The 26650-nt window shown below is 37.0% G+C and overlaps 2 protein-coding genes across 2 annotated transcripts in view; one reads left to right on the forward strand and one right to left on the reverse strand.

Moving 5' to 3' along the window:
• The window catches only part of LOC110154208 (rho-related GTP-binding protein RhoN-like), a 33162-nt gene extending 23675 nt beyond the window's left edge, over positions 1-9487 (reverse strand). The window contains exons 1-3 of the mRNA XM_020918168.2: positions 9423-9487; positions 9188-9353; positions 8325-8412 (exon numbers count right to left, since the gene is read on the reverse strand). Of these exons, the coding sequence (XP_020773827.1) occupies positions 8325-8412; positions 9188-9292 (193 nt within the window). The 5' untranslated portion in view covers positions 9293-9353; positions 9423-9487. The remainder of the gene's footprint in view (positions 1-8324; positions 8413-9187; positions 9354-9422) is intronic.
• Positions 9488-11276: 1789 nt separating this feature from the next.
• LOC110154199 (synaptic vesicle membrane protein VAT-1 homolog) lies at positions 11277-25168 on the forward strand. Its single transcript, XM_020918159.2, has 6 exons — positions 11277-11835; positions 18679-18886; positions 21792-21962; positions 22050-22139; positions 22407-22645; positions 23870-25168. Exons 1-6 carry the CDS (start codon positions 11470-11472, stop codon positions 24053-24055), a joined length of 1260 nt encoding a protein of 419 aa, XP_020773818.1. The 5' UTR covers positions 11277-11469; the 3' UTR covers positions 24056-25168.
• The last annotated feature ends 1482 nt before the right edge of the window (positions 25169-26650 follow it).

Below are 26650 nucleotides of genomic sequence, written 5' to 3' on the forward strand. Positions count from 1 at the left end.
TAGATGGAGAGAGAAGTGAGAGGTGGGGAACATTAAGACGGATAGAGACGGTGGTTGGAAAACGCTAGGCTAAGCTAATCAGGAGAAGGAGTGCTGAGAGGGCTCTGACCCAATCCAGCGGGGCTACTGACCTCTCCAGCAAAATGATATGAACCAGTGATTAGGTTATCGGTGCATATAAGAGGAAGTGTACGGTGGAAAAGGGGACAGAGAGAGGTCAGACATTTGTAGCTTTATGGCCTGTGCAATTGAAATGTCTTTTTGTTTTATTTGAGGGTGAACTGTTCCAGGGCTGATTCCAAGTTCTGTATCTGCAGATCTAGCCAGTGATATAACTTTAAACTCAAAATGGTTCCAGTTGAGATGTGCAAAAAAGATGATTTTAAGGGCTCATATTTTAGTACTTGATTTATGTTATAATGTTTCCTCATCAAAAACATACCTGGAGTTGTTTGTTCCATTCACACATGTTTAACACACAAACCCTGCATATTTAAGTAGAGTTCTTTCCTCTAATGGAAAGCAGATTGCTCCACATTGTGATGTCATGTGGTAATACAAGAAGTGTTCCACTGTGTTTTTAAACTTCATACACCTTCACTAGAATCATTAATAATTGCAGCCCTGGAATTGCCAGTCTCTACTGATCAAATAATAGTAAAAGGTACGTGTTAACTTGAAAACTATTAGAGGTTTGGAGATGTAGACAGACTTATAATAAAGGGTTACTTACTCAAACATGTGTGAATGAAACAAAACACAAGTCCAGGTCTGTCTGTGAGGAGGTAATGTTATAACATGGCAATTTTGTGTAATATAGGATCTATAAGTTAGATAGACAGATTAAGTGTGTATAAAGTAACAGTTGGGCATACACTAAAAAGGAACACTTTCAACTCCTTTGACCTGGAAAGTAGAAAGGATTAGGTAAGGAAGGGCATCTGATGTAAAAGTACTATATCATACTGCCTTTTAATCAATAACCACAGATATATTGCATTGCACAGTCTATAGATTTTAGTGAGTGAAATTAATTCAAGTTATAATTCTGTTCTATAAAAAGCTTATGAGTTCAATGTTTTCCTAACATTGCATGCATTCTTTTTTTGACAGAATAAGACAAAATTGTCTGCAAAACATCCAGACAGCTCAGTCTTGATAAAAAAAACTTTGACATTTTATAATATATTTGCCTGTGTCCACAAAAAATATTACTTTACCCACTGTTATAAAGTGAAAGAGATTTATGTTTGAACTTAAATGGTGCTTTGTTCCTATAAACCTCTAGACAGAAAGAACATAACTTCAATAAAGGCATCCACATCTTTTTGTGTCAGGCCAAATGGAGTTTTAAATGTCATTATATTTCTTTCATGGTTGACATAGGAGCTATAAATCAACTTTGCAGCAATAACAACACAGCATATTTCTGTAGTGAGGTGCACATAGTTTACAAACTGCCTTTTCCAGTCACTGCCAAAGCGTCTGTGTCAGCTGGAACAGGACAAAGAGACACAGCCGTCCCTTCAGCGCCAACAATACCTGCCCGAAACAGGAAGTGACTCACGTTTGAACATGCCCACTCTTGTCCAACTGTCCACACAGAATATTAATGAAGTCAAACGTGATCAGAAAGATAATGTCTATGTAGGGTAGTAAAAAACTAATCAATGCTCAAACTGCAGTATGACTAAAGACATTCATTTGAGCAGCTATCAACAATGTAAAAAATAAAAATAGAAGAGAACTTGACAGCTTTATAATGGTTTTGAATTTTGAGCTGTATCAGAACTAACTTCTACATTGTACACATTGTAACACTGAAACAACTAGCCAGTTATTTATTATCATTCTGGTGTCAACACTGGTATTCAGTATCTACATTTACATATCAAAAACAAGATTGAGATTGTATTGTGAGAATATTATAGATAAATATATCAATAAAAGGATCAATTGGTTTCACTTCGTGGAAACCGTCTGACCTCGCAGCATTATGATTTGTTCACTTGACAGTAGGTGGGTACTTTTTTTATTTAACCAATCGCTGCTATTTTGTTGTGAAGTATGTAATGCGACACTAACGGGGTTAACTGGTATACTAAGCTCTTCCCAAAGCCCATAGGAAGAAGGGCAATAACGTCTTTCCCCTTGATAAAATCCACCGAACATTCTCTTTGTTCTGGCTTTAAATCCTCGACCTCAGGAATCGTTGCCAACACTGAAAGTATGTCTGTTCGCTGATTGGCTGATGCCCGAACTCACACTTCTGGGGTTTTTGTGAACCATCCAGTGTATTCCGATTCCTGACCTAATCGAGAGAAATGAAATTGAGCGGAGGCATTAGGTGGCATCAGCCTGGCTATGTTCCAAGCCCATAACAGGACGTTTGCATCCAGAAGGTTCAAGTTAAATCAAGGGTTAAGTCAACAAATTCACCACTAATAAAGATGTCTGTGCCAGTGAAGTATATGACTACTATTACTCATTCGCAGACCAATTTTATATGACGAACTTCTAATTGAAATAACACCTCTACATAATGACATTTCACCTGTATGGATAAACTGCACTAATGGGCATCATTAACTCTCAGGTTGTGCAAGTTAACACCCTCAAGTAAACAACAGGGGCTAATGAAAAGAATATTGGAAGAAAATGTGACCTTTTCAGAACAGTTTTATAATGGTTTTGAGTTTTGACCTGTATTAGAACATATTGTATTCTAATATAAAATTGAAATAACCATAATAGCCAATTATGTACTAGAGTTTTATTAAAACAACATTATCAACATTTTTGATACTTCATTTTTATTGGCATCAAAAATTAGATTGAATTTTTTTATGTTTTGACAATATTATAGATATTAGATATAGATATTATGAATTTTGTAAACCCATAACAGGAGTTTAACTGGACTAATGAAACTGGAATAATCAAAACTCTGGTTGTACTACTTCACATACACTACCACATACACTTTTTCCAGTTTTTTTACTGTTTGCTGTTTACTGTTGACCAAAACTTTTGATTCATTAAAGTAGCCCCCTTTGGCAGATATAACAGCTGAACACGGTCTAATTCTTTTTCAATAGAAATCAAATATTCTTCAAAAAGTTCTTCCCAAGTCTGTTGCAGAAGTTCCCATAAATGTGTGGCACTTGCACTTGTAGGTTGTTTGTCTTTCACTCTTCTGTCCAGTTCATCCCAAACCAGCTTGATGGGTTTTAAGTCTGGAGACTGTGCTAGACACTCCATGTTTTCAAGCTTTACCATCTTGTTCTTTTTTCCTGAGGTAGTTTTGGCAGAGCTTGGACTTGTGTTTTGTTATCTTTTATTTATTTATTATTTATTTATCTTTTATTATTTATCCTACCTACCTTTGTACCATTGCAAGCTTTGGACTTGCACGACTTGAGTTGCAATAAATAACTGGAAAAATTTGGGTGTTCTAAAACTTTTGACCAGTAGTGTATAAACAAGGAGGTTCATGATAAGAATAAAAAGTGACATTACTGTAAATTTATTGCATAAAAAACATGCAGGGCGCTTGTTCATGGGCATGTAAGGACGAGAGACAGAGAGGCAGGCGGCGGTTAGAGGGCAGTGGGTGGTCCAGTGAGATGGAGAGTGGAACAGACAGGGGCCAAGTGGTTGGTCACACGGCCAGCGTCCTGTTAATTAAATCCACTGTTTGTGTAGGACGAATGGTCAGCTCCGAGGCCTGTCCTGGCACAGCACTAGCTGTCTACTTAACTGGACCAAAACAACACTATCACTTTGTATCAAGTTGTATTTCTTAGCTTTTTATATGCATTTCAATCTATGTGTTTTAGCTTTGGAAAAACTGGGAAAATTGGAAATCTATAATAGCTCAGTTATTTAATACCAATACCATTTTAAATTATTTATAGTCAAAGATTCCTACTTGACTTCTCAAAACATAATTTATTAGCTCTTAACCCTTTTTTTCCCCGAGTCAAATGTAAACACATGAGAAACTCACTCACAGAAAACTGTAAAATAGAAGCTACATTGGTCCACATAGAAAAATGTGTCAACAGTTAGAGCTTTCAAACTGTCAGACATTGTACCCATTGGTTTTTACAGCCATGTTTTCCATGTGCACAATTTTTGCAATCTTATCCTGCCAGATCTTATGGCTTGAGATCTTGTCCTATGTTTGAATGCTTAGCATTTGAAATGTAATGCCTTGGTGGAGGTCAAAGGGCCCATATTACTTTATTTTCTGCTCTATGTTATAATGTTGTTTCCTCATCACAAACGTACCTGTAAATGTTTTTTGATTCATTCACACGTTAACGCACAAATCCTACAGAAGTAGGCGTTCTTCTCTCAAACAGAAAACACTCTGTGCCACCATGTGATGTCATGTGGTAATACGGGAAGGGCTCCACTATGTTTTTAAACTCCATACACCTTCATTAAAATCATCTGGATAATTTAAGCACTGGAATTTCCAATCTCTACTGAACTAAAGGTAGAAGCAGCTAGGGCTGTAACAGTAACTGAAATATTGTGATATCGTATCATCAAAACTCTCACAATAATATCGTGGGCTGTCACAGTATATCGAATCACAGGTTCCTTTGCTTAAATGCATGGTTTTACAGTAGCAATAGCTTCTAAACATCGGGAACTACATATATCATGATTCATTTCAGTGCAAACAACATTAAGAAATATGATTTTTACTTGAATTCTTGGGATTATGGCAGAAATAATTCACACCAACATCTTGTCAAGGTATTTTAAAGGCAGAAACGTGTCGTATCTACAATTATATCAGCCTTTCCAAAATATCGCAATAAATATTATATCGTGATAATATTGTACCAAGAGATTTGGATATCTTTACATCCCTCGAAGCAGCTGTTAACTTGAAAATGACCACTACATAACATCACAAGGTCGAACAGAGCATTTTGGTGTTTGGAGATCAGTCAGACTAATAATAAACGGTTAATCAGACATGTGCGAATGAAACAAAGCACAAATCCAGGTATGTTTTTAGAGGGTAACAGAGTTATAACATGGGTTAAAGCTCACAAGAGTCAATTCTGCGTAACCTGGGCCCTTTAAATTCCATACTGTCAAAATAAAATGTCTGACAACTATATTGCAAGTGAAAAAGCATTATATATTTTTCATAACAGTTGTGCTCTTGTCAGACTCAGCTTGACTTCACTGCATTTGCTCACCTGCACTCACATAGGCTCTCACATGCTAGGCCACATCAGTGACACGCTAACAACAAATGGTCTCCCTCACACACGCCTGCACTCGTCTCTACTCCAGACCAAACCCGGATTATGTAAAAGTAGCAAATGTACTGACACTAAGTACATACAACTCCAGGGTGAATTGCTACTACATTCAACAGTGACAGTAATCCACAGACCTGGTTATTAACTCAAGGAGAGAGACGAAGAAGATGAAGAAACAGAGGGGATTGTGGGTAGGCTCATGTGCCCCTGTCCCGGGAGAGGCCAGGAATAGCTCCAGGGATGCTCCCAGGCACGACTCTTGTTTCGAGCCCACAGTAAATAAAGTAAGATCAGGTCAGAACACGGATCATCACATAAAGTTTTCATAAGAGATTACAATTGCTTTGTACAACTTTGGGTTAAATTTGTAGGGATTTTTTTTATACACTGCCAAATAAGGGGAAACGAATAGGCTACGTCAAGCTGAAAAATATCCAACAAGAACAAAAACAGTGATTCTAATATTATGGTCAGGGGTGTCAGACTAGTGGGGTAAAAGGTACTGTTTACCCCTGGCCCAGTGCAAGGACAAAGCCCGTAATGTGCATTTTACATAGAGAACATGTAGTGCAGGCCCACCAAGATGATTTGTACAGTATTTTTATGTTTTCAAAGTTGGTGAGTTTATGAGTTGGGATTTCAAATTGTAGGTACTTTCATTCAGGGCAATTATTAAAATGTAATTATAATTTAATGTTTGACTCAATTCAGTTACAAAAATGTTGTAAATGAAAATACAATGAATTATCTTTTGTTCTTCCACTCAATAGAGCAAAACCACTTTCTCATTACATTGTATTAAAACGGAATAGGCTTTCACTAAACATCAACCATGAGTCAAATAATCGCAACTATAATTTTCGCCATACGTAAACCGCTCTACTTTTATTTAATAATATTCCCCCCCATACCCGCAAATTATTATTTATAAGTTAGTGACCAGTATTAGAGAGCAGCCTTTTATCCACCCACACCAAATCTTGTAATTACCCACCCACAAATTCAAAACGAAATGCTTTTGTTTTGAATGTTTTGTGATTCACCCAGCAACTAATTCATAATGTCACATCACTTAATCCTCCAGTAATTACAAAAGCATTGCAACATTTTCATTCACAAAACTCGCTCCGGCTCCTGTGAAATTTCTAATGACACATCCCCACCTGCACTACTGAAAAATGCTGTCTCCATTCCACTGTCTCATTCGTACTGTATAAGCACTAAATAAGTGATAGTTTCAACATAACGAATCAGGCCCTATCACGCAGTGGGCAGAAATTACTGTTTGGATTTTGCCCTGATGTAATAGTTACCCAGTGTGAGAAAAGCATGCACCCAACAATTTGACTGGGTGTTGTTTGAGGCCTCGCCCAGACCCGCACCAAAAGCACCCGATGAGGCTTAAGCACCTAATCTCGGGCTAGTCAGGCTGGTCCTGTCTGCACTTCACTATAGGGTGTGCAATAAAGCCATACTTGTTTGAAATAGGCTTTTAGGTGGTTATGTAAGAGGAAATAAAAGGTGAAAATGCCCATAGGCTTAGAAAAATGGGAAAGTTTGTTCATGTTGAAATGTGAGAACTAAAGAAAGAAAAATGTCACTCCTGGGTGATTCAATTATTGGGTACAGCAAGCTATGCCGGTATGAGCTGTTATATTCAAGCTGTGAGGAGAATGGATTCATTTTAATCTTTGCTACATCAGATCGCACTAAATGAATTAAGTACTGCTATTATAAATACAAGTAAGGACGAAAAAACTATGACAATATATTTAACAACTTTTGAAGGAAATATATTGTTTTTGTCAAGTAGGATCTTCTGTCAACTCTGCATTTTTGTTTGCTTATCCAGTGTGTATGTTTGTACTCCCTATTGACTCTCTACTGTGCAAAATTTAGAAGGATCTGGAAAGACATGTTTCAGACATGCTCCAGGTGAGTGAATTTCTTAGCGCAAAATGTAGGTGTTGTACTTTTACTCAGTCGCACTTTAATATCTTAAAAGTTCAAACATTTTAGACTTAAGGCTGCTCAGTTATGAAATAAAAATCACTATTATTTTTGTGATAATTAAATCATGACTATTTGCAGTTATGATTTAAGTACAGTCAAAAAAGTTAAGACCCATTTTTTTTCTCATAAACGAGCAAAATATCCCCCCTCCCCTCCAAAAGTGCACTGTAAAAACAGAACTGTGACCAAAATCAAACAGTTCATCTAACTGGAAAACATTTTATTTATTGCAAACCTCGGCCATGAGCCATGTGAGTCACTTTATGGCACTTTCAGATGAGAGTTCATTGCCTGGCCAACCGGTTTCACTTTTCTGTCTGAAAAAGCTGTTCTAACTGTGCACTTGTGGCCAAATATTTCTTGCCTGTGAATACTGATGTGCAAAATGTTTGTGAAAGCTATAGGTACAAGTTAGACCATCCTTTTTTTTCATGGTTTGAAAACAGGCACTCTATCTTTATTTAACACACAGAGAAAATACAGACTTATGATCAGTCATAATTTGATTAATTGATTTTCAAAGCCTCTGATTGGGTGAGTGACTTTGAGAGGGAGAAAAAGTGTCAATTTCTTTCAGTTATATTCTATTTGTGATTATGATAATGCTATTAAAATTATTTGCACTCCAGTTCACTTCCAGACAGAACATTTTAAACACAAGCAACCAGTATGTCATATATAACATAGCAACAATCAAATTTAACTTGACAATCAAAATGCTAGAACATTGTTTTCACCTCCAACTGTTCAGAAACACATCTAAAAGAACATTCTGTTGAAAAATCCCTGCTTGAACACAGTTTAAATTTAGCATTTAAATGTATTTAAATGAACTGAAAACACACACAGTCCAAGCAGCTCATTCACACTATTGCTACTTGCTAATGTTTTTGGCCCAAAGCCTGGACATTATTGTGTTCAGTGTGGGAGCCAGCTAATTTGAATCTGTTAAAACTTTTCAACCTCTGGCATGATAATCCTAACCACATCAAAACAAACACCAAATATTCCTCCTCTTACCTGAAGTGTCCCACATGTTCAGCTCAATCCTCTGCTTGTCAATCTCAAAACTGGCTGTGTAGTTTTCAAACACAGTGGGTACATAATTCTGCAAGAAAGATGAAAAATATAATTTCAAAATGTCTTAAAGGTCCTGGTCAGTGCAAAGGGTCAATACAATACCACAGGGAAGAGAAAGGAGTGTAAGGCCAAAGTAGATGAGACGATTTCAGAGCTTTGACCCATTTCCAAATTCCAATATTTAGGTCAAGCTAAGATTTCAGCATTTTTGAACTGTTCAAGAAATTCTAAGTCTGTTCCTCTAGTTTTACAGAATATCGTTCTTGTGCAGTATTTTGTTGAACTAGCACGATGCGGTCTACTCAGTTTCTATGTTGATCTTTATAAGCCACTTACAATAAACTAAAATATATAGTCAAGTTGTGTGTCTGTCTTCCGAAGTTGGGTCAATGGGCTCGTTATGTGTTCTTCTAAAAGTTACTGATGGTCGTTGATGGACAGCTATAACCTCCAGTGCTCCAGTGAACAAATGCACACCGGTGTAACCTCCCGTGGCATGTACCAAGCGCAAATAACGCGCATTATTTGCGCGTCTTGTGGCACATCTGGATTTTGCGCACGAAACAGATGGACATCAAGTGACCCCAAAGAACATTGACAAACACTGAGTGGGTAATTTGGACAGATACAAAAAGCTATGCATTCAGAGTTTTGTGAGTAAAAGAACAGGTTTAAGTTTCTGTAGAAGTGACAATTACACTCTGAGTCATGTTCATTTTTGCTCAATCACACTCTCAGCTGTGGGAAATAAGACTTTGTTTAGTTAACATTTATTGATGAACACTGATAAATAACTGCCTTACCTCCGGGTACGAGTCTTTGGCAAAAACGTGAAGCAGAGCCGTCTTGCCACACTGCGTGTCCCCGACCACCACGATCTTACAGCGGAGTAGTCCCTTGCTCTCCATCGTGGTCCTCGTATCACTGGATGCTCCTGTGTCTCTGTCTTCTTGTCATTTAGCAACAAAACTGTTTCAAAGTCAAAAGCTGCTCAGATGAACCTTCCTAAAAATAATAATAACAATAAACTCTTCTGACCAAAACTTTAGCAGCTCTCATGAGATGTGGTTTCGCCTTCATGCTCTGCGTAATGCTGCGCTCCTCTGCTCCACCGGTTCAGTGAGACGCGCTGACGCCTGTCAAGGCAGCGACTCTGTAAATACCCGGATTTGTAGGATTACACAATAAAAGCGCGTAAAAATTATCAGACTAATCTAAAAGATTGTTTACATTTACACTATGAGGTTATTTTAGGGAGAAAATATGTGTAAGTCGTGGTTTTACGCATGAATGTGTCTACTTTTTACTTTTTTTTTCTTAAAGGTAATTTGACAGAACGATTTGATTTGTGGTGGAAATTATTGACCTAGACATTGTTATACATTCGCTCCCACCATCAGCACATAAAATCGCCAGAAATTATTTTAGTTGTGTCACTATTACTTTGAAACTGAAATCATTGCGCATCCGGTATATTCCCAACTGTACGTTTCCCATATTTTAGATTCATTCAGTTCGGTTCATATAAAAACATGTTGAGCTATGATAATTATACACCAAAATGTATTAATTGTGAGTTACAATCAAGAAATAGAGTTGTAGCTCATGCAATAAATGTAAACTGAAAATCTCGTGTTTTGACAGATTACAAATTACGTATAATTGCTGTAAGGCCTGTGCTACAATATGCAGTATGAACAAAGCGTTATTACTTGGCACTAAAGGCTTCTGTCTGTCTAATAACTGATTGTTAATCAATTTGTAGGCTATAGGTAGGATAATTCTTTACTAAAGTAGTGTTTTTGCGCCACCTTCTGGTGAAAGTGACGATCCACTGGATTGTGCCGTTAATTTGCCAATTTAATTAATGAATTAAGTATCATCACATTTTCTTTATCGTTCATGGTATTAAAGATATAATTTATTATTTAAGTTCTTATGACGAGTCACACTCTACTGAAGTCGTATTTAATGTGTCTAACTCAGGCCTGTAATATCGTGGCCTAAGCATGGGTTAGGGTGAACTATAACCACTAAAAACAACGCGACCTTTCATGTAGTTTCCATCAACAAAGCATTTCCTGTCTCTTTTAAATAACATCTTTATCTCGCTGACACGGCCTCACATCCTGTCAGAGTCAGTCAGTTCCCACAAAAGAGGCACTTTCAGAATGACAGGCGGGGACGTAAATGATGCGTACTGGAAGTGATAGGGCTTAATATATATACATATTTTAATAGCGTTTCATTAACACATTTAACATATTCATGTGAAATAATCCTCGCCACAATAACTCCAATGTCCGGGCTTTGCAGCTGTCTTCCTCACATCTGCCAACCAAACGCAGTGGTCATGGTCAGCGTTTTGTAGTTCTGTCAAGTTTCTACATGCATCATGAGGAGTACCGGAAACTAGACGGATTTCCACACAAAGTAAAATATATTATGCCTCTTATCAACACTAGATGGCAGCAGCCTGTATGACTCCTCATGAATCAGGCATTCTTGAAATTGCAAGGTGAAGAGGTGTTTACAGTTGGTGAACAATCACAGTGCTCTGATAACCAGTTTTGAGGGCATCTAGGGACAAGTTCCCAAAAATTGTCCTTATAATTCCACGTCTTGGTTGAATTTGGCTTATTTCTATTATATTTTATATCTCAGTGGTTTAAAATAAGTAGTTTATCTATAATCTTTTGCTTTCTCGAATTTCGTACAAACTTTACCTAACTTTTGTTTTATTATTGTTGCTTGGCGGACTATAAACAGATTATAACATTTAAAAAAAAATCAATATCACTATTCCGCAAACCTTACTGTAATTTTGCAATTTATTGTAGCGTTATTGCTATGCTTTATTTTGAAAATCCAAACCGGAATCAGTGTGTAACTTTACACTGAACTTTGCAGCAGCCACTTGTTGAACAGAGCGCACACAGGAAACCCCTGTGAAAATAATCTCATTTTAGAAAAGGGAGGCTTGTCTTCAGGTGGGAACAACTTTTGTCACCGGATTGCTTTGAAACATTAGAATTTCAGAGGCCAAAAGTAGCTTTATTTTATTGTTTAATTAGTAGTAGAAATCATGTCTGGAAAGGATGCGCCCACTGAACAGCCACAGCCCGAGCAAGAGGCGAAGACACCCGAGGAGCCCCCTACTTCACCGGGAAACACCCCAATTAACGAGGAAAAGACCACCATCTCGTGTCGTGCGCTGGTTCTGACGGGCTACGGCGGATATGACAAGATCAAGCTGCAGGTGAAGACTATGCCCAAGCCTGAGCTCAAATCTGGAGAGGTGCTGGTGCGCGTGAAGGCGTGTGGACTCAACTTCGCCGAGCTGATGGGCCGACAGGGGCTGTACGACCCTCTGCCCTCGCCCCCGGTCACTATGGGCATGGAGGGAGCCGGGGTGGTGGAGGCGGTAGGGCCGGAGGTGGAAGACAAAAAAGTGAGTAAGCTTTAGAGAAGTAAAAGTTTTTATTTTTCATTCACAGACTGATGGTGTTCTCTTTGCTTTGATTTAATTAACCTATATTAAAGGGACAGCGTGCACATTTTCAGCGCCCCCTTAAGGATTCCAACCACAAATGCATGCGCATCATTCATAAGATTATACAGTAGAATGTCTTGTTGCTTGTATTGGGGCTTTATTAGCAGTATCTTGCTCTGTATGGTACCTACAATGGCTTGGGAGAGATATCCTACCATGCTTAACAGAGTGGCACGGTGTAGGCCTACTTTTTTCATTTAGCAAAACTCCCAATTAGGGTTGGGCAATATAGCAACAAAATTAAAAATAAATAAATAATCTATTTATTCCCTCAAATTATTGATTGATCTCAATATTTGACTATCTATTATTTTGAAATTTTAAAAGAATTTAAATAAAAAAATTAAAAAGGGTTTTATTATTATTGTCATTCATCAAAATAAACTATACAGACATTGACTCCATTAACACTAAAAATAGAAATTACATCTTCAAATTTTGAACTCCACTCCGAATCACATGCTTTTACTGATAAAAGGATTGACTGTAGACCTTGTGATTAAAAAGAACCAAGCATGTCACTGACAATTAGAGATGACTGAATCTCGATCTTAATTAGAATTCAATTCATTGCTTATCCATAGTCCCAATGCCTTAAGAATAATACAGGACAATAAGCTCAAATGCACAATTAACTAATGCTTATGAGGTGTTTGGGCGTGTCATCCATAGATGAAGGCATTATTTTAACCACAGACCACGTTTCATCACCTGAACCACACAACCTTTTATTTCAGATTTGGGCCTTTGTTGATGTCTGGAGGTTTGTGCTAAAGGTTATCGTCCATGCATCTTCCCTTTTTTGCCGTTTGGTATTTACTGTGCTTTGTCCTGTGTCTACCCCTCCCTCTCATCTCTTTCCTATTCTCTCACTCCCTAATAGCTCATGAACTTTCGGCAAGGGAGATCCAAATATTTATGATGCTTGCAGTTCCGCAAAGATATGACCAACCAATGACTTCTTATATTGGATTATGGAGTGAAATGGTTAAGCCTAGGTAAATTATTTCTCTGGTGTTGTCACAATGAGATCACCAGAGACACAGAGGAGCTGAGCAGTGCAGAGAGAGCAAGAGGGAGTCTGGGGTAGATCCTGTTTTAATTAATGTGGGTCCTCTTGAAATGGGGAGAAAGGGCGTGGCTCTTGTATAAGATGCTGTAAAAGGAGACCAGATGTGTTGTGCAAGAGTCTAATAAATACAAATGTCCCACATCCCACTTTCATCTCAATGTGGACATTTCTTTGTAAACACGTTAGCTGCAAGCCATATGGTTTCTAGCTGTAAATGATGATGATGAGGTTAAAGGTAGCATTTTTGCACCATTACAGCTCCCATTGAAGTAGCTTGAGGAGATTTAGTCATAGATAGTTAATTTTGCTGTTAAAGGTTCTGGACAACAACACATGTATGGAATATTTTACTAGTGTATACAATGTGCGAAATACAGGCTTTGAAAGTAAAATAAGACAATATTTTTGATAACACATCTGAATACTATATGGTTAATTTGTTTAGCACTTGATTTTTTTCCAACTCAGCCTTTATAATCTACTGAAATATTTGTTCCAGAATAACTTTATTTAAGACCCATGAGCACAGATGTAACTCGATAGGGCACTGTGAAAATCCTTGGTCAAATTAATGCAATATAATGTAATAATATAAATGCTAAGAAGAATATGATATTGTCTCCATGGGGATATGTGTCCTCTTATCATCTCTTCTTTGCTGTTGGGGTAAATGCATTCAGGGATTTCAATCTGGGACCTTCTGGCAGTGAGGTGAGGACGCTACCTACTCATGATTCATACAATCTGTGACACCTGAAACTTCTGCATAGTGATTTAAAGGTACACTTTGTTACTTTTCTGGCGGGGTTTTGCCATATGCTTGTCTCCATGGGGATATCATAGCTTTGCTTAGAATGAGCCATCCTATCACACTAAACATCTTCTTGCATTTATTCAAAGACAGATGTTTTATTGCTAACATGAGTTTATAGCCGTACTGTAGAACAATCAAGGCAAGCAATAACAGCAATAGAGACCAGCATGTGGCACATCAAATACTCCACTAGAAAAGTTATATAGTACATATTTAAAACATGTTTTCTGATTCTGATCTGATTCAACCCTGAATATTTGTTACTATATTGACTTAGCATTTAATACATGATAGCTGGAACAATACATTATCTTGGGGCTCAATATTTATCATATAGAAGGGGAGCCATGTGAAGCTTCTTGACCCGGGTCCCCAAATTTCTGTCAACAGGACTGATCGTGTGTATAATTTCTTATAAAAGCAGAGAGGTTTGGGGTATTTTTGTTGTATACAATATGATTTGAGCTGTACAGGTTTGAATATCTAACTTCTATTTGAAGTTGTTGCAGCTCAGGTCTTTTTATGATACTGTCTATATAAAAATGGTTTACTAGGATTATCTTGGATCACTGTTATTGTGGCATAAAGGTTGTTATTGTGACAGGCCTGCATTCACACTACATCTTACCCTAATTTAGTGTTATAATACAAACTGTCACTTAGCACTTTGTATTTGTTGGCACAGTGCATCCTCATCATTTTAGACTTCACAGTTCAGGTACTGCTTAGCTTCAAACATTAACTCAGTGACCTCAGTCATGTTTTCCACTAACAGACTTCAGCTTTCGTACAGTGGGGTTATTTAAGGTAAGCCATAAAGCCTGTCTGACACTGTAACATGCCTTAAGTGGTGGGTTTAGTGCTAGATTAGTGGTAAATATTTGAGTTTGTGTGTCATCTGCGTATTGTCATGGCCTGGTGTGTAGCCGGAAGTGTGTGCAGTGCTCATAGTTCTTAAACAGGAAATGTGTAGTGTTCACAGCCAGATCAGATGCTTTCCTGTGCCCTTTTTGTTATTAAAAATTCACAACTTCACTGACACCTGTAGAGACATTTTTTTTATAAACTAAGCAACATTTGTTACTCAGTTTATAGTTCCAAAATAGAGAACAACATGAAGTTTTATTGCATCACCATATGGCCCATTATACTTAAACCACAAATTTCAGAGAAATTCAAATTTAAAGTCCTGTATTACACAACATTGACTCTTGTGACCTTTAAGCCTTGTTATGATGTTGCTACCTCATCAAAGACATAGAGCTGTGTTTTTGCTTCATCCACACATATTTGAGTAATTTATTCTTTATCTCCAAAGCTCAAAATGCTCTGTTCCACCTTTTGATTTCATGTAGTGGTCATTTTCAAGTTAACAGCGACCTTTTACGTTTTGTTTAGTGGAGATGGGCAATTCCAGGGCTTATCCAAATGATTCTAGTGAAAGCGGAGTGGAGTGAAGCACTTCATCAGAAAGTGGAACAGAGTGTTTTCTGTTTTTGGGAGAAAACATTCAACTCAACTCAAACCTAAATATGCAGGGTTTGTGTGTTAAATATGTGTGAATGAAACAAAACACGACTCCAAGTGCTGTATGTTTTTGATGAGGAAACAGCATTAGACCATAGACTGTATATACTCTTTTGGCTTCTTCTGACCTTGGCTCCCATTGACTTACATTGAAATATTGTCACCCCTCTGTAACTACTAGCATCACAAGCTTCATTTGAGTGGAGTTGAACGCCATGGGTGACTTCAGAGTCACTTGGTCCACTTCTTCATACAGTCTATGATTATTATAGATCAGAAAATAGCATAATATGGGCCCTTTAATCATTCAGTCTATAGATGTCACAATATCTGTAATATATATTTTAGTGTTAGGGTCATTATGATAAGATTTTACAACTTTTCACATTTATCCACACCATAACCAAATAATAGTGAACCCCCTAAATAAAACCCATGTATAGTGTCTGTGTCTTTTATGTATTGCAATAGGAAAATATCACATTTAAATGGTCAAATGGTCTGTAAATAAATATACAGAGCTTTATTACCAAATGCCAATTCCTGCCCTTAATTCCAGTATTAAGAGTTTCTTTTTTTCATGAGGCATCAATACTAGTTACTTAAGTTGCTCAAGATGTGTTGTTAAGGAATGTTGGGAATCTAATAAATCTGCTTAATTTTCAGGTCTGCTTTGCGTTAAGTGCACAAATCGTAACATTTATTTTATGAAATATGCTCAAAGTGTTCAGCCTGGATTAGAAGGATGTATGAGTGTTTACATGGAGCTGTACTGAGGACTGATATGTGGCTTTTAGTTCATAAACACTACATTTTCAGTGCTTTTATGCATGACTGCCCTCAAGATGAAAGTGACATTCAGCTAAACATATATTTTTAATATACTGTCTACAAAATATTGCCTGGGATCCAGAATACAAATTTTTTCAATATTTTACGAAGATGTGAATCTGGTCACCTGTGAATTTCTGCAAGCTCAGATGGGTGTGATTAACAGGTGGACTGACCAATCAGGGCAGTCTGTATCAAAACATATGACTGCTTACAAGGGAAAAAGAGAGACTGAAAAACACGGGAGATTCCTGCAGTATTAGTGATCAAAGACCTAACCTCTGAGGTTCACATGTGTTGTGGAAAAAATTATACAAGTTACATACATGTAATACAAGTTACGTTTGAGGACAGGTAAAACAGCAGACTGTGGGATGGGGACAGTTATGTCTGCTGTGCCTTTACACATGTTAATGACTGCTCTGGTCTCCGGTAGAAATCACATTCCTTTACACAAAGAGAGATTGAGAGAAAGCTTTCCATCATAACATGCGTCACTGAAAAAAATCTAATCTGCATGATCGTGTTCACTGTCAACCCATACCTGTGACCGAAATAAACCAATCAAATGTTCGTAGACGTCAGAGGCTATGGAAGGCATGGGGACTGATATAAAAAACAGAGATATCATTCTGGATTGGTCAGGCAATACAAAATAAGGTTTTTAATTTTTAAGATTCATTCTCACTTTTATGATTAGGGCTGGGTATCATTAAAAAGTTGGCGATACGATACATATCTCGTACAGTGAGCTTACGATTCGATACAATATATTTCAAATTGAATTTGATACAGTTCAGTAATAAATAATGGAAAAATGATGCTTATGATACTAAAAGTCTTTGTTAAACCACTGTGCAAAGTTAATATTAAACACACCCATTTTTCTCATCAACATAGTGAATGTGTCAAACGTGTTGCATAAACCAGTTTCCTTCCTCTGAACAAACAACAAAACTAGCACTGTAACAAAATATTTTGGTAAAATATACCAAAAATTACTCTTGGCGATATATCGAAACAGCAGCCCACGTTGACGATACTGTATCGTCACATTAAAAGATACAATTATATCGATATTTCAATATTTTTGCACACCCCTGCTTATGATGGATTGCAAAAAAATATATAATCTGATTTTCAGTATGAAAAATATAGACGTCTTATGGCTGTATAACAATCAAGCTTTATCTTTATGATCGAAGAGTGTGAAAGCACTTGTTTTCTCTTTTGGGTGTGACAACATGTTTGTGGGTGGGAAATATTAGAAAATGTGTTCCTCAAAGTTTATATGTGGACAAAAGCAAAAGCATATGAGCAGACTTGTGATGGCTTGACAGCTGGTGCGATGGAGCTTCCCAAACACTAGACTCACTGCTTTTCTTGGTCTGCAGTTGTCAGTATCTATTAAGGGGACCAAGGAAGGAACAGTTGTGATGCAAATGGAAAGAGGGTGCTAATATGATCTTACTTTAAGACTAGTATTATTTTAGTAGTTTACTTTATTATCTTATTGTTGTTATTTTTTATGTATTTGTGCAGCACTTTGGAAACAGTTTGTTTGTGAAATGTGCTATATAAATAAAGTGGATTGGATTGGATTGGATGATCTAGGACAGGGTGATATGGGGAAAATGAATCATGATTTGTTTTTTTCCTCTCATATTGATTAGTCACTTTACTTAACTGGATGTTATTCTTCCTTATTAAAACAAATAAATAGGACTTTAAAGGTAACTGTGTAACTTTTCTAGTAGGTCGTCGTCACAAACTTGTTTCCATAAAAATACTATTGCTTTGCCTGAAAGGATTCACAGTATGGCATTAAACTAATATGTGCTGCTTGAATTCACTTTCAAGTGTTTTAGTGCTCATAAATACTATGAAAAAACGTGTGCTCCTACAGTGAACGAGCTCTCCTCTCCACAGATCTGACCTGTAACTTGACCTGGAGGTTTTGTGAGCTTGACTCCATGGAAATAAGTTTAATGCCATACTGTGGGACATGTAGAGAAAGCAGTAACATTTCCACGAAGACAAGCAGGTGGTGGGCCCTCCACCAGAAAGTTACACAGTGCATCTTTAATTCTCGACTGCACGAACATAAACAAAACCTTGCGATTTAACACAAAAATAGTAAAATTTCTTCCTTCAAAGTCTGAACTATGCTCCAAACCTCCTGCTTTTAAACACAGAGGATTGGATGTAGACCTCTCAATTTAAAAAGACACTATCTGATCATTGAATCTCAAATCATTGACAACAACTGATTCAATGATAATTCAATGCACTGTGCAACCCCAGTAAGGCCATCTAACAGTTCCTGCAGCTCAAATGTCCAAAAAGTAAAAGCTTGATCTGATATTAAAATGTCTGCAGACATGCGTTTCAATTTGCCTCACACTGAGATGCTTATTGCCTATGATATTATGTATGATTGGTTTGCTCTGCCCCATTTAGTAATTTTATCATTATTTTGCTGTTCTCATCCTTTCAGGTGGGAGACAGAGTAATAGTCCTTGGCCGCAGCGGTATATGGCAGGAAGTGGTTGTGGTGCCGTCCAACCGTGCGTTCATCATGCCCGATCAGATGAGCTTTGAGGAGGGAGCTGCCCTGCCCATTAACTACCTCACAGCTTATTTGATGCTGTTTGAGATGGCTAATATAAAGCCGGGCAAGAGTGTCCTCATCCACATGGCAGCAGGTAATGGTAGTGTATATACTAAGTTTAGCATTATGTTTAGACTACAATCACTAGGGATGGGACAAGACAGTTTCCATGAGATGAGACGTGAGATATGGTCCACAAGAATGAGATAAGATGAGAAGTTTGACATATTAATACATACTTTTTGTCATTCAATTCACAATTTAGGCCTCACCATTTCTGATTTATGTTATTTAATTTTTTTGTAGCATTTACTTCAGGATCAGAAAAGTTTTTTGTCCAATCCATATTTAAAAACATATTTTTTCTCTTGTGGCAGTTTTGTCTCACAAAATCTTGTGGTATGAGATCTTATCCCACCCTATTACCATTATTGGCATGGTGAACATAATGAAATATAGGAAATAACATGTGTCCATTCTTGTCATTCTTGTCTTTGTCATTCTAACATCTTTGTCCTTTCTTCCAAATACTAAATGAATATTGAATAATATTTTTTTATTTGGACTAACAGACTGACCCTTGCCATGTACTGGAAAAGGCACTTTTATTACAAAGACAGCAAGGTTCAGGTACCCTTTATTGTTCCCATAAGGAAATTTGTCATCTGCATTTGACCCATCCTTCAATGCCACTGGGGCAGCGGGCTCCATAGTACTGCGCTTGGGGACCCATCTTCAGATCCTGAGCTAGTCTTGGTCAGGACTACCTTAGCTGGAGGATTTGACCTATTGTTTATTTGTAAACCTGGACTAACAAAAGGATTTCAAGCGCATTTCATCTTTACTTCAACTTGGTTGAAATCTATATAAAAGCCAAATCCAATAAAATGATCACCAAGTAGCTAATTAGTTGAGTATTAAAATAATCATTGACCCCAGCATTTATGAAATCATGTATTAACATTGTTTAATAGATTACCATACTTATTATCTGTTACCATGCTACCATCTTCATGATGTCTTAACTCTTTTAATGAGCATAATAGGTGATTTACATATTTATTATCATTAGCTTAACAAGTCTCTATTACATTAAAATCAGACATGGTTGCTTCAAAATATCATGTAATTATCACCCCAAATGCTTAAGTCAATTGCACTTTTCCTGGCTATGAATAAAACACATCAAATCTATATAACAGACTCAACATGGGCTCTGGTCTCTTGGGAGCATGATCACTGTCACTCTGCTATGAGAGTATCTAATGAGTGTTTTGAATGCAGACACAAAACTACAGGGGTCATAGGTGAATACTGGGTGAATCACTGACATATTGATGAAATGGCAAATTGGATCAGCAGCAGTTGCTTTGGAAACTGGTTCCACCACAGTGACAGACACATGTGAATTCTGAACAAAGTAATAACAAAACACTTGAGACTACCACATCCTGTAATGGGGGGGCTTTACTAGACCAGAAAATACCAGGCTGAAGTATGATGCAAATTGTTTATTTAAAAAAAAAAGTTAAATTGGACAATGTGACAAAATGAATAGAATCATGATCAGACTCTAGAGATGATGAGATGGAGATAATAACAGTGATTCAATGTTTGATGCCCCCAGCTCAAATGCAGTCAAAGTAGACTTGAATAAACATGAACAAAGGCAAAGTAGATACGTTTAATGCCATACTGTGCAAAGGTAAAACAATAATATCTCCTTGGAAACAAGCAGGTAGCAAACCCCCTCAAGGCAATATAAAGCAATTAGGTGGGCAAGATTTGTGGGGAAAAAAAGAAAAGGGAAAAAAATTAAATAAAATTCAATATTGTAAATATTGTACAATATTGTAAAATATTTGTGATGTAATTTTCATTTGCATTAATCACAAATAAATTATATGAAAAAGCCATTAATCTTATCCTAGAATAATTACTTGATAACCAAATAGAGTAGTCTATATTTCATCATAATATAATGTAGTACTATCTGTATACACTTGCAATTACACAATTACAATTTTCCATCAGCCAAAGTGCTCATTGTGTTCATGTGGTGTGTGGGAGGTAGTCAGCTGACCTTTATGTGAGTCATGTGACCTGTTTGAATCAGGTTGAAGATCGAAGCATGACAAACGACTGCTGCCGCTGATCACTTGGGCGGCCATATTGGTTACAGCTGAGTGCAGATTTTACAAAGCAATAAAGAGCCTGAGGAACCAGTTGGTTAGGATGCCATGACCTTTTATACTTCATTCAGCGTGATTGAGGGAGATAGCAGTTCACTATTCAGCCAGATTTGACAGTGAGATGTATTTTATGACCTTAGCAAAAGTGGCTAATATGGGATCTTTGTATCTCACTGTATCTCACTGTATAATACCTATAATAAATATCTGAATTTGGTTTAGAAAGTGACTGGAATACACTGTATTAATCTACCAGGACAAGGTAGCTCAATAAATAATAGATAGATACATTATCTTCCAGCTAAATGGTTAAACAACCAATTCAATTTAATTTATTTGTGCAGACAGTTGAATTTAGCTTAAAGGTGCTATGTAACTTTTCCGGGGGAGGGTCCACTACCAGTTTGTCTCCAAGTAGATGTTATTTCTTTGCCTGTAATATTCTACAGGATGGCATTAAACAACTCAACTCTATTTCAATTAAACACACCAATGTGACAGGTCAGATCTGTGGAGAGGTCACAATAAAAATGTATGTATTTCTATGTAATTTTGAGCAATTAAAAACACTTGTAAGAAAATGAAAAATAGATATGTTTAATGCCATACTGTGGACCATTCCAGGAAAAGTATTAACATCTTCCACCATAATAGTTTTGCAGTGTACCTTTTATAAAGAACCTCTAACAATTACACCATGTGCTATAACACTGATGGAGGGATTTAAAAGCCTCTCCATAGCAGGCCTGTAGGAGCTTGTAAACAGGTTGTTGTTAACATGTTTTTCTGCTTTGTGCACATCTGCAGGGGGTGTGGGGATCGCTGCCACCCAGCTGTGCCAGTCCGTGCAGGACGTGACCATATTTGGAACAGCATCAGCCTCAAAACATGAGACCATCGTTCAGGGAGGAGTCACTCACCCCATTGACTATCGTACCAAAGACTATGTAGAGGAGGTCCGCAAAATCAGCCCCAAGGGTAAAACAAAAATTACATTAGCCTATATTTTTGATTGGTATAATAAATGTGCATTTTTGTGAATAATTCATGTCTTGGTGTTTGCAGGAGTTGATGTGGTTCTTGATCCACTTGGTGGCTCAGACACTCAGAAAGGATTTAATTTATTGAAGCCCATGGGTTCAATTGTAGTGTTCGGTAAGGTAACACTGACAATGTTACATTTACATTTGTCACTGGACCATTCATTTAATACTAAACATTTCCCCTCACAAATTGGTTTTACTTAGGATCAGGACACTTCACGAGTACATTGAGTAGTTAAAAGATTACAATGACATGGACACAGCCTATACAATACTCCACATATTGCCAAGTGCCAAGTCAAAAAGAATCCCATACAAAGATAATAGGCCAATTATATCTGAATATTTCAAAGTTAAACTGGTCGGTGTGCCGTTTCAGGTGCAGCCAATGGTGTAACAGGTCAAAAGAGGAATCTGATAGCCCTGGCTAAACTCTGGTACCACCAGCTCTCGCTCTCCGCACTCAAACTGATGCAGTCCAACAAGGCGGTGTGTGGCTTCCACCTGGGCTACCTCAAAGATGAGGAACTCATCAGTGAAACCATGGCCAAAATGCTGGAGCTCTACGGCCAGGGGAAAATCAAGCCAAAGATCGACTCGCGCTTCCACTTTGAAGAGGTCAGTTTATTCTCTGAAATACCATGAGAAAGCTGCCCACATAAAGCTTGCCTTTGCCTTTGAAATGCTTGCATTTTAAGCCTTTTTATTTTATTAAATAAATACCATGAAGGGAAGTGATGCACTCTAAGATGAACCAAAAATTACTGAGTGTCCTTTCGGTTTATACATTGAACTATAAACTTGTGCAGTGGACATTTGGGTCAGTATTGATTTGTTAACAAATTAAGCAAGAAAGATATACCTTAATGACTAAAATAAAACCTGTAGCTGAACCTGGACCTGTATTTACCTATAATTCTCTAGTCTCTATCAACTGTTATAGTTTCGATATCTTTTATTTTTTCAGTTTCTTTACTGAACCCTTGTGGCTATCTGTGTCTGTGGCCTCATTTTTCTGAATTACAGTATCATAAAGTAGCATTACGTCCGTCTATTGTAGCCTTGGGTTTGCCTTGGCCCCAGGTTGTAAACATCAGTGGTTTTCCCCATTATTATTGCAGTAGATGAGACCACCATCCTCTGATAGTACTTATTGGCTGTTGCTTGGTGACGATCTCAGTTGTTGCCATTGGCGAGGTTCACTGTTTCAAGTTCATCTGGTTTGCTTCAAGGATAGATGCAAGTGTGCAGAGACCAGAGAAACGGAAAGTCAAATGTAACGCTTCAACACAGAGGTATAATCCTACTATAATTTTTTTTTTTATCCGTGTGGAGTAAGAGAGAACAAAGCAATGTTCCATTAAATCAAAGTCCACTACTTATCACTGGCTGATCATAAATTAAACATTGAAAGTACATATCTAACACATACTCAGAACTTGACCTACTTCTTGACAAGTCAAAACAGCTATACCAGGCTAAAAGATTTATTGGAAATAAAATTCCACCAAATTTAATAAGCAATTGATTTGTTCCAGGTTTATTTCATATTTTCCAAACATTTGGCTTACATTATCATCAAAGTTTGTGTGTGCCATTTTAGTCCTGTAGCAATTTATGTGAATGCATGTGGCAATAATGAAACTTTGCTGACCCCTTATGATTGAAGGTCTCTCTTTGGCCCAATTTTTCTGAATTACTGCGTCACTGTCACCAGGGAAATACATTACAGAATTATGACCTGGTCTGTGGAGCTTCATATCAACAACCAGCTACCTGTACTGGAAACCAAATTTTGTGTCAAAGTTTTGTGGAATAAAGTCTATTTTCGTATTCTTGCAGGTTGCTGATGCCATGAGACGCATGCATGAGAGGCAGAATATTGGGAAAGTCATTCTTCTCCCTGAACCCAAAAAGGAGGAAGAGAAACCCAAAACTCCAACGGAAACTGTGGAAAAAGAAGAGACACCTGAAGCTGCTGCTAACGAGACAAAAGAGGAGGCGACGGAGGAAGCCAAGGAAGAATAGGACTGAGTATGAAGGGTTTAAGTACAAACTAAAGATGATACATTTGTCAGTATTGTTTAAGTATTTATGTAACGCTTAAAAGGGGAATAATTTGATGTACGTCCAATATTTTTTGTGCCAAACTAAGAGCATGGTGCTATACAATTCTTTATGATGAAACAAAAAAAGTATTTGGGTGATATGAAAACCAAACCACTATTCTAATGAAATTTCTTTGACATTTTGGTGACAATTGTTCTGTTTTGTATTGCACTGTTTATTGCACTGTTATGATGTGAAGTGGCTGTCCCATGAATAGTAATTATAGCAATTTTGTGCCAAAAGAATCAGTGTGCATATGTTTGTAAACACAAACTGAAAGATTTCAACCAGTTCTTTTAAGTAACAGTTGGTAAAACTCACAATCAGCATCTCATAAAATCTATTCCACATGCTTGAAAAATGTATTAGGTATTCAATATGTGTAAGTTCAACCAGTTGGTCAAGTTGTGTAATTATTTGTAAAAGCACTTTCATTCACTACTTTATTTTTATTAAGGAAAAGAAATATTTTATCACTATCAACAATTGTAGTTAAAGTAGTGTGTGACGGAGCTGCCTTTGCCTTGAAAAACTAAACCCAATTCTGCCTTGTGCCATTTTATGTTGATTTTCCTTTTGGTAACATTTTCCACAATAATCCTCTTTTCGTTTAATGTTTTTCTCCAACCTCAAACAGTAGAGTTGATTTGGTCTGGAGATAGTTTGTCCAGCTGTGGGTGTAATTCAATGCTATGATGTGGAAAAAACGCTACCAAAGCATTGAAGAATTTGCCTCTCGTCTGTTCACATTCCACTCACCTCCCTCTCACTCCTGCTTTATATCCAACTCGCATACGTCTAAACTGTATCAAAACTCTCCTCCCATTTGCCTCATAACATTTGTTTAACCCTCAGAATGATATGTTGTGTTATTTACATTTGTGGCATTCCTTCACTCTTGGACAAGTGTAAGTTTGGCCAGGACTTTCCAGTATCCCTAAAAACCTGAAGTGGATTATTCTAGACTCGGAGTTGGAGTCTCTATGTGCTTATGTGAAATTAGTATAGTAATGTAATGTTTGTGTCATTGTGTTGTGTTACTTTTTTTTTTTTTAACATTAAGTGATCAGTTAAGTGTGTGATCAATTTAAATGTAAATATAATAAAAATATGTTTGCAATTGTAAATTGTTAAATCAATTTAATTATGAACACTGCCATTGCATTTCAATCATATTGATTACTGTTATAACAATAATAGCATATAGTTATATTATAAATCACGTTACTGAAAAAAAATGCTACTTTAAAAAATATTTCTTTTTGGAGTACCAAGTGTAAGTGTAATGGTTACTTGAGTATGAATGAACCATGTAAATTAATTTGGAGCTACTCTCCAATAGCTAAACAGTGAAATCTGGCGGTTGAACTAAGTATTACATTTAATAATAAAAAAAAAAAAGAAAGAAAAAGAATTAAAACGATTAACATTGTTTATCCCTCAAAATGTTATTGTTGGTTTATTTACTTTTCATCTGTTGCAATCTCATGCTCAATGTGGAGAATGTATAGTAATCGAACTACAACATGGCATACACGGACTATAGCATATTTGTATCCTAATTATATTATGTTTATAAATCTATATATGTGAACCTGGATCAAATGTGTTGATCTTCACTTTTGTCTGAGCTTGAAAAAGCTGACCTCAATATGTACTGATTTGTAGTATTTGGTCCTACCACTAGGGGGCCTGGTGTGCTTGCGATGAAGGCTTGGATTAGTAGGCCCCATGCAATAACAAGAGGATAATCCCTGACACTGAGCAGTTGGTTTAGTAATCGTGATGTTTGATGGGGAAATTGGGAAAAGTGGAGTTTGGGGTTTTCAGAGTAATAGTGGGTATCATTAAAAATTCTAACATAACTATTACTACAATATACTAAAGCTCTGGTAAAAGTGAAGATACAAAGATGGGTTAAAGTTACATTGCCTTCAAAGTAAAGGCATGTATTTTTCCAGAATAAAACAATTGGTGGTGGTGTAAATGTGGGACCAAGAGACACTTTTCCCTCTTAATTGCATTGTACTTTGCCATGAAATATCTAAAAGGTAAATTCGCAAATGTTGAATTTGACCTATTGCGGACTAGACCCAAGAACTCGCTGTATTGCAAGAAAAATCTTAATTTAACAACATTAATTTTAGCTGCCCTATCAGTATTAAATATTACTGTCTTATAGAATGTTGTGATGTTATCTGAAACCCAGCGATTAGTTAAGTGATGATGTCATTTAATTGGGGGCACTCCAAAGGTAAAGCTGTGCTGTCCTCACATTTTGCCTAATGTGGGCAACTTTACAGTACAGAAAAAAATGGAGCAAAGTGCAAATTCCATGATGTACAAATCAAGGAGTGAGTCAGAAGTCAATTACTGAAGATTAAGTGAAGATATGACAGAAAAGAAAAGATTTAGTTTCCATATTAGGTATAAGGCAGATGATGTGCTGATGTGATTAAGCGTATCCCGTTCAATCAGACAGAATGTGACTGTGGTATTATTATCTTGCCCTTC

Source organism: Boleophthalmus pectinirostris, unplaced genomic scaffold (assembly GCF_026225935.1).
Source record: "Boleophthalmus pectinirostris isolate CB_2022bp ecotype Guang Dong unplaced genomic scaffold, ASM2622593v1 HiC_scaffold_14, whole genome shotgun sequence".
Lineage (NCBI taxonomy): Eukaryota > Metazoa > Chordata > Actinopteri > Gobiiformes > Gobiidae > Boleophthalmus > Boleophthalmus pectinirostris.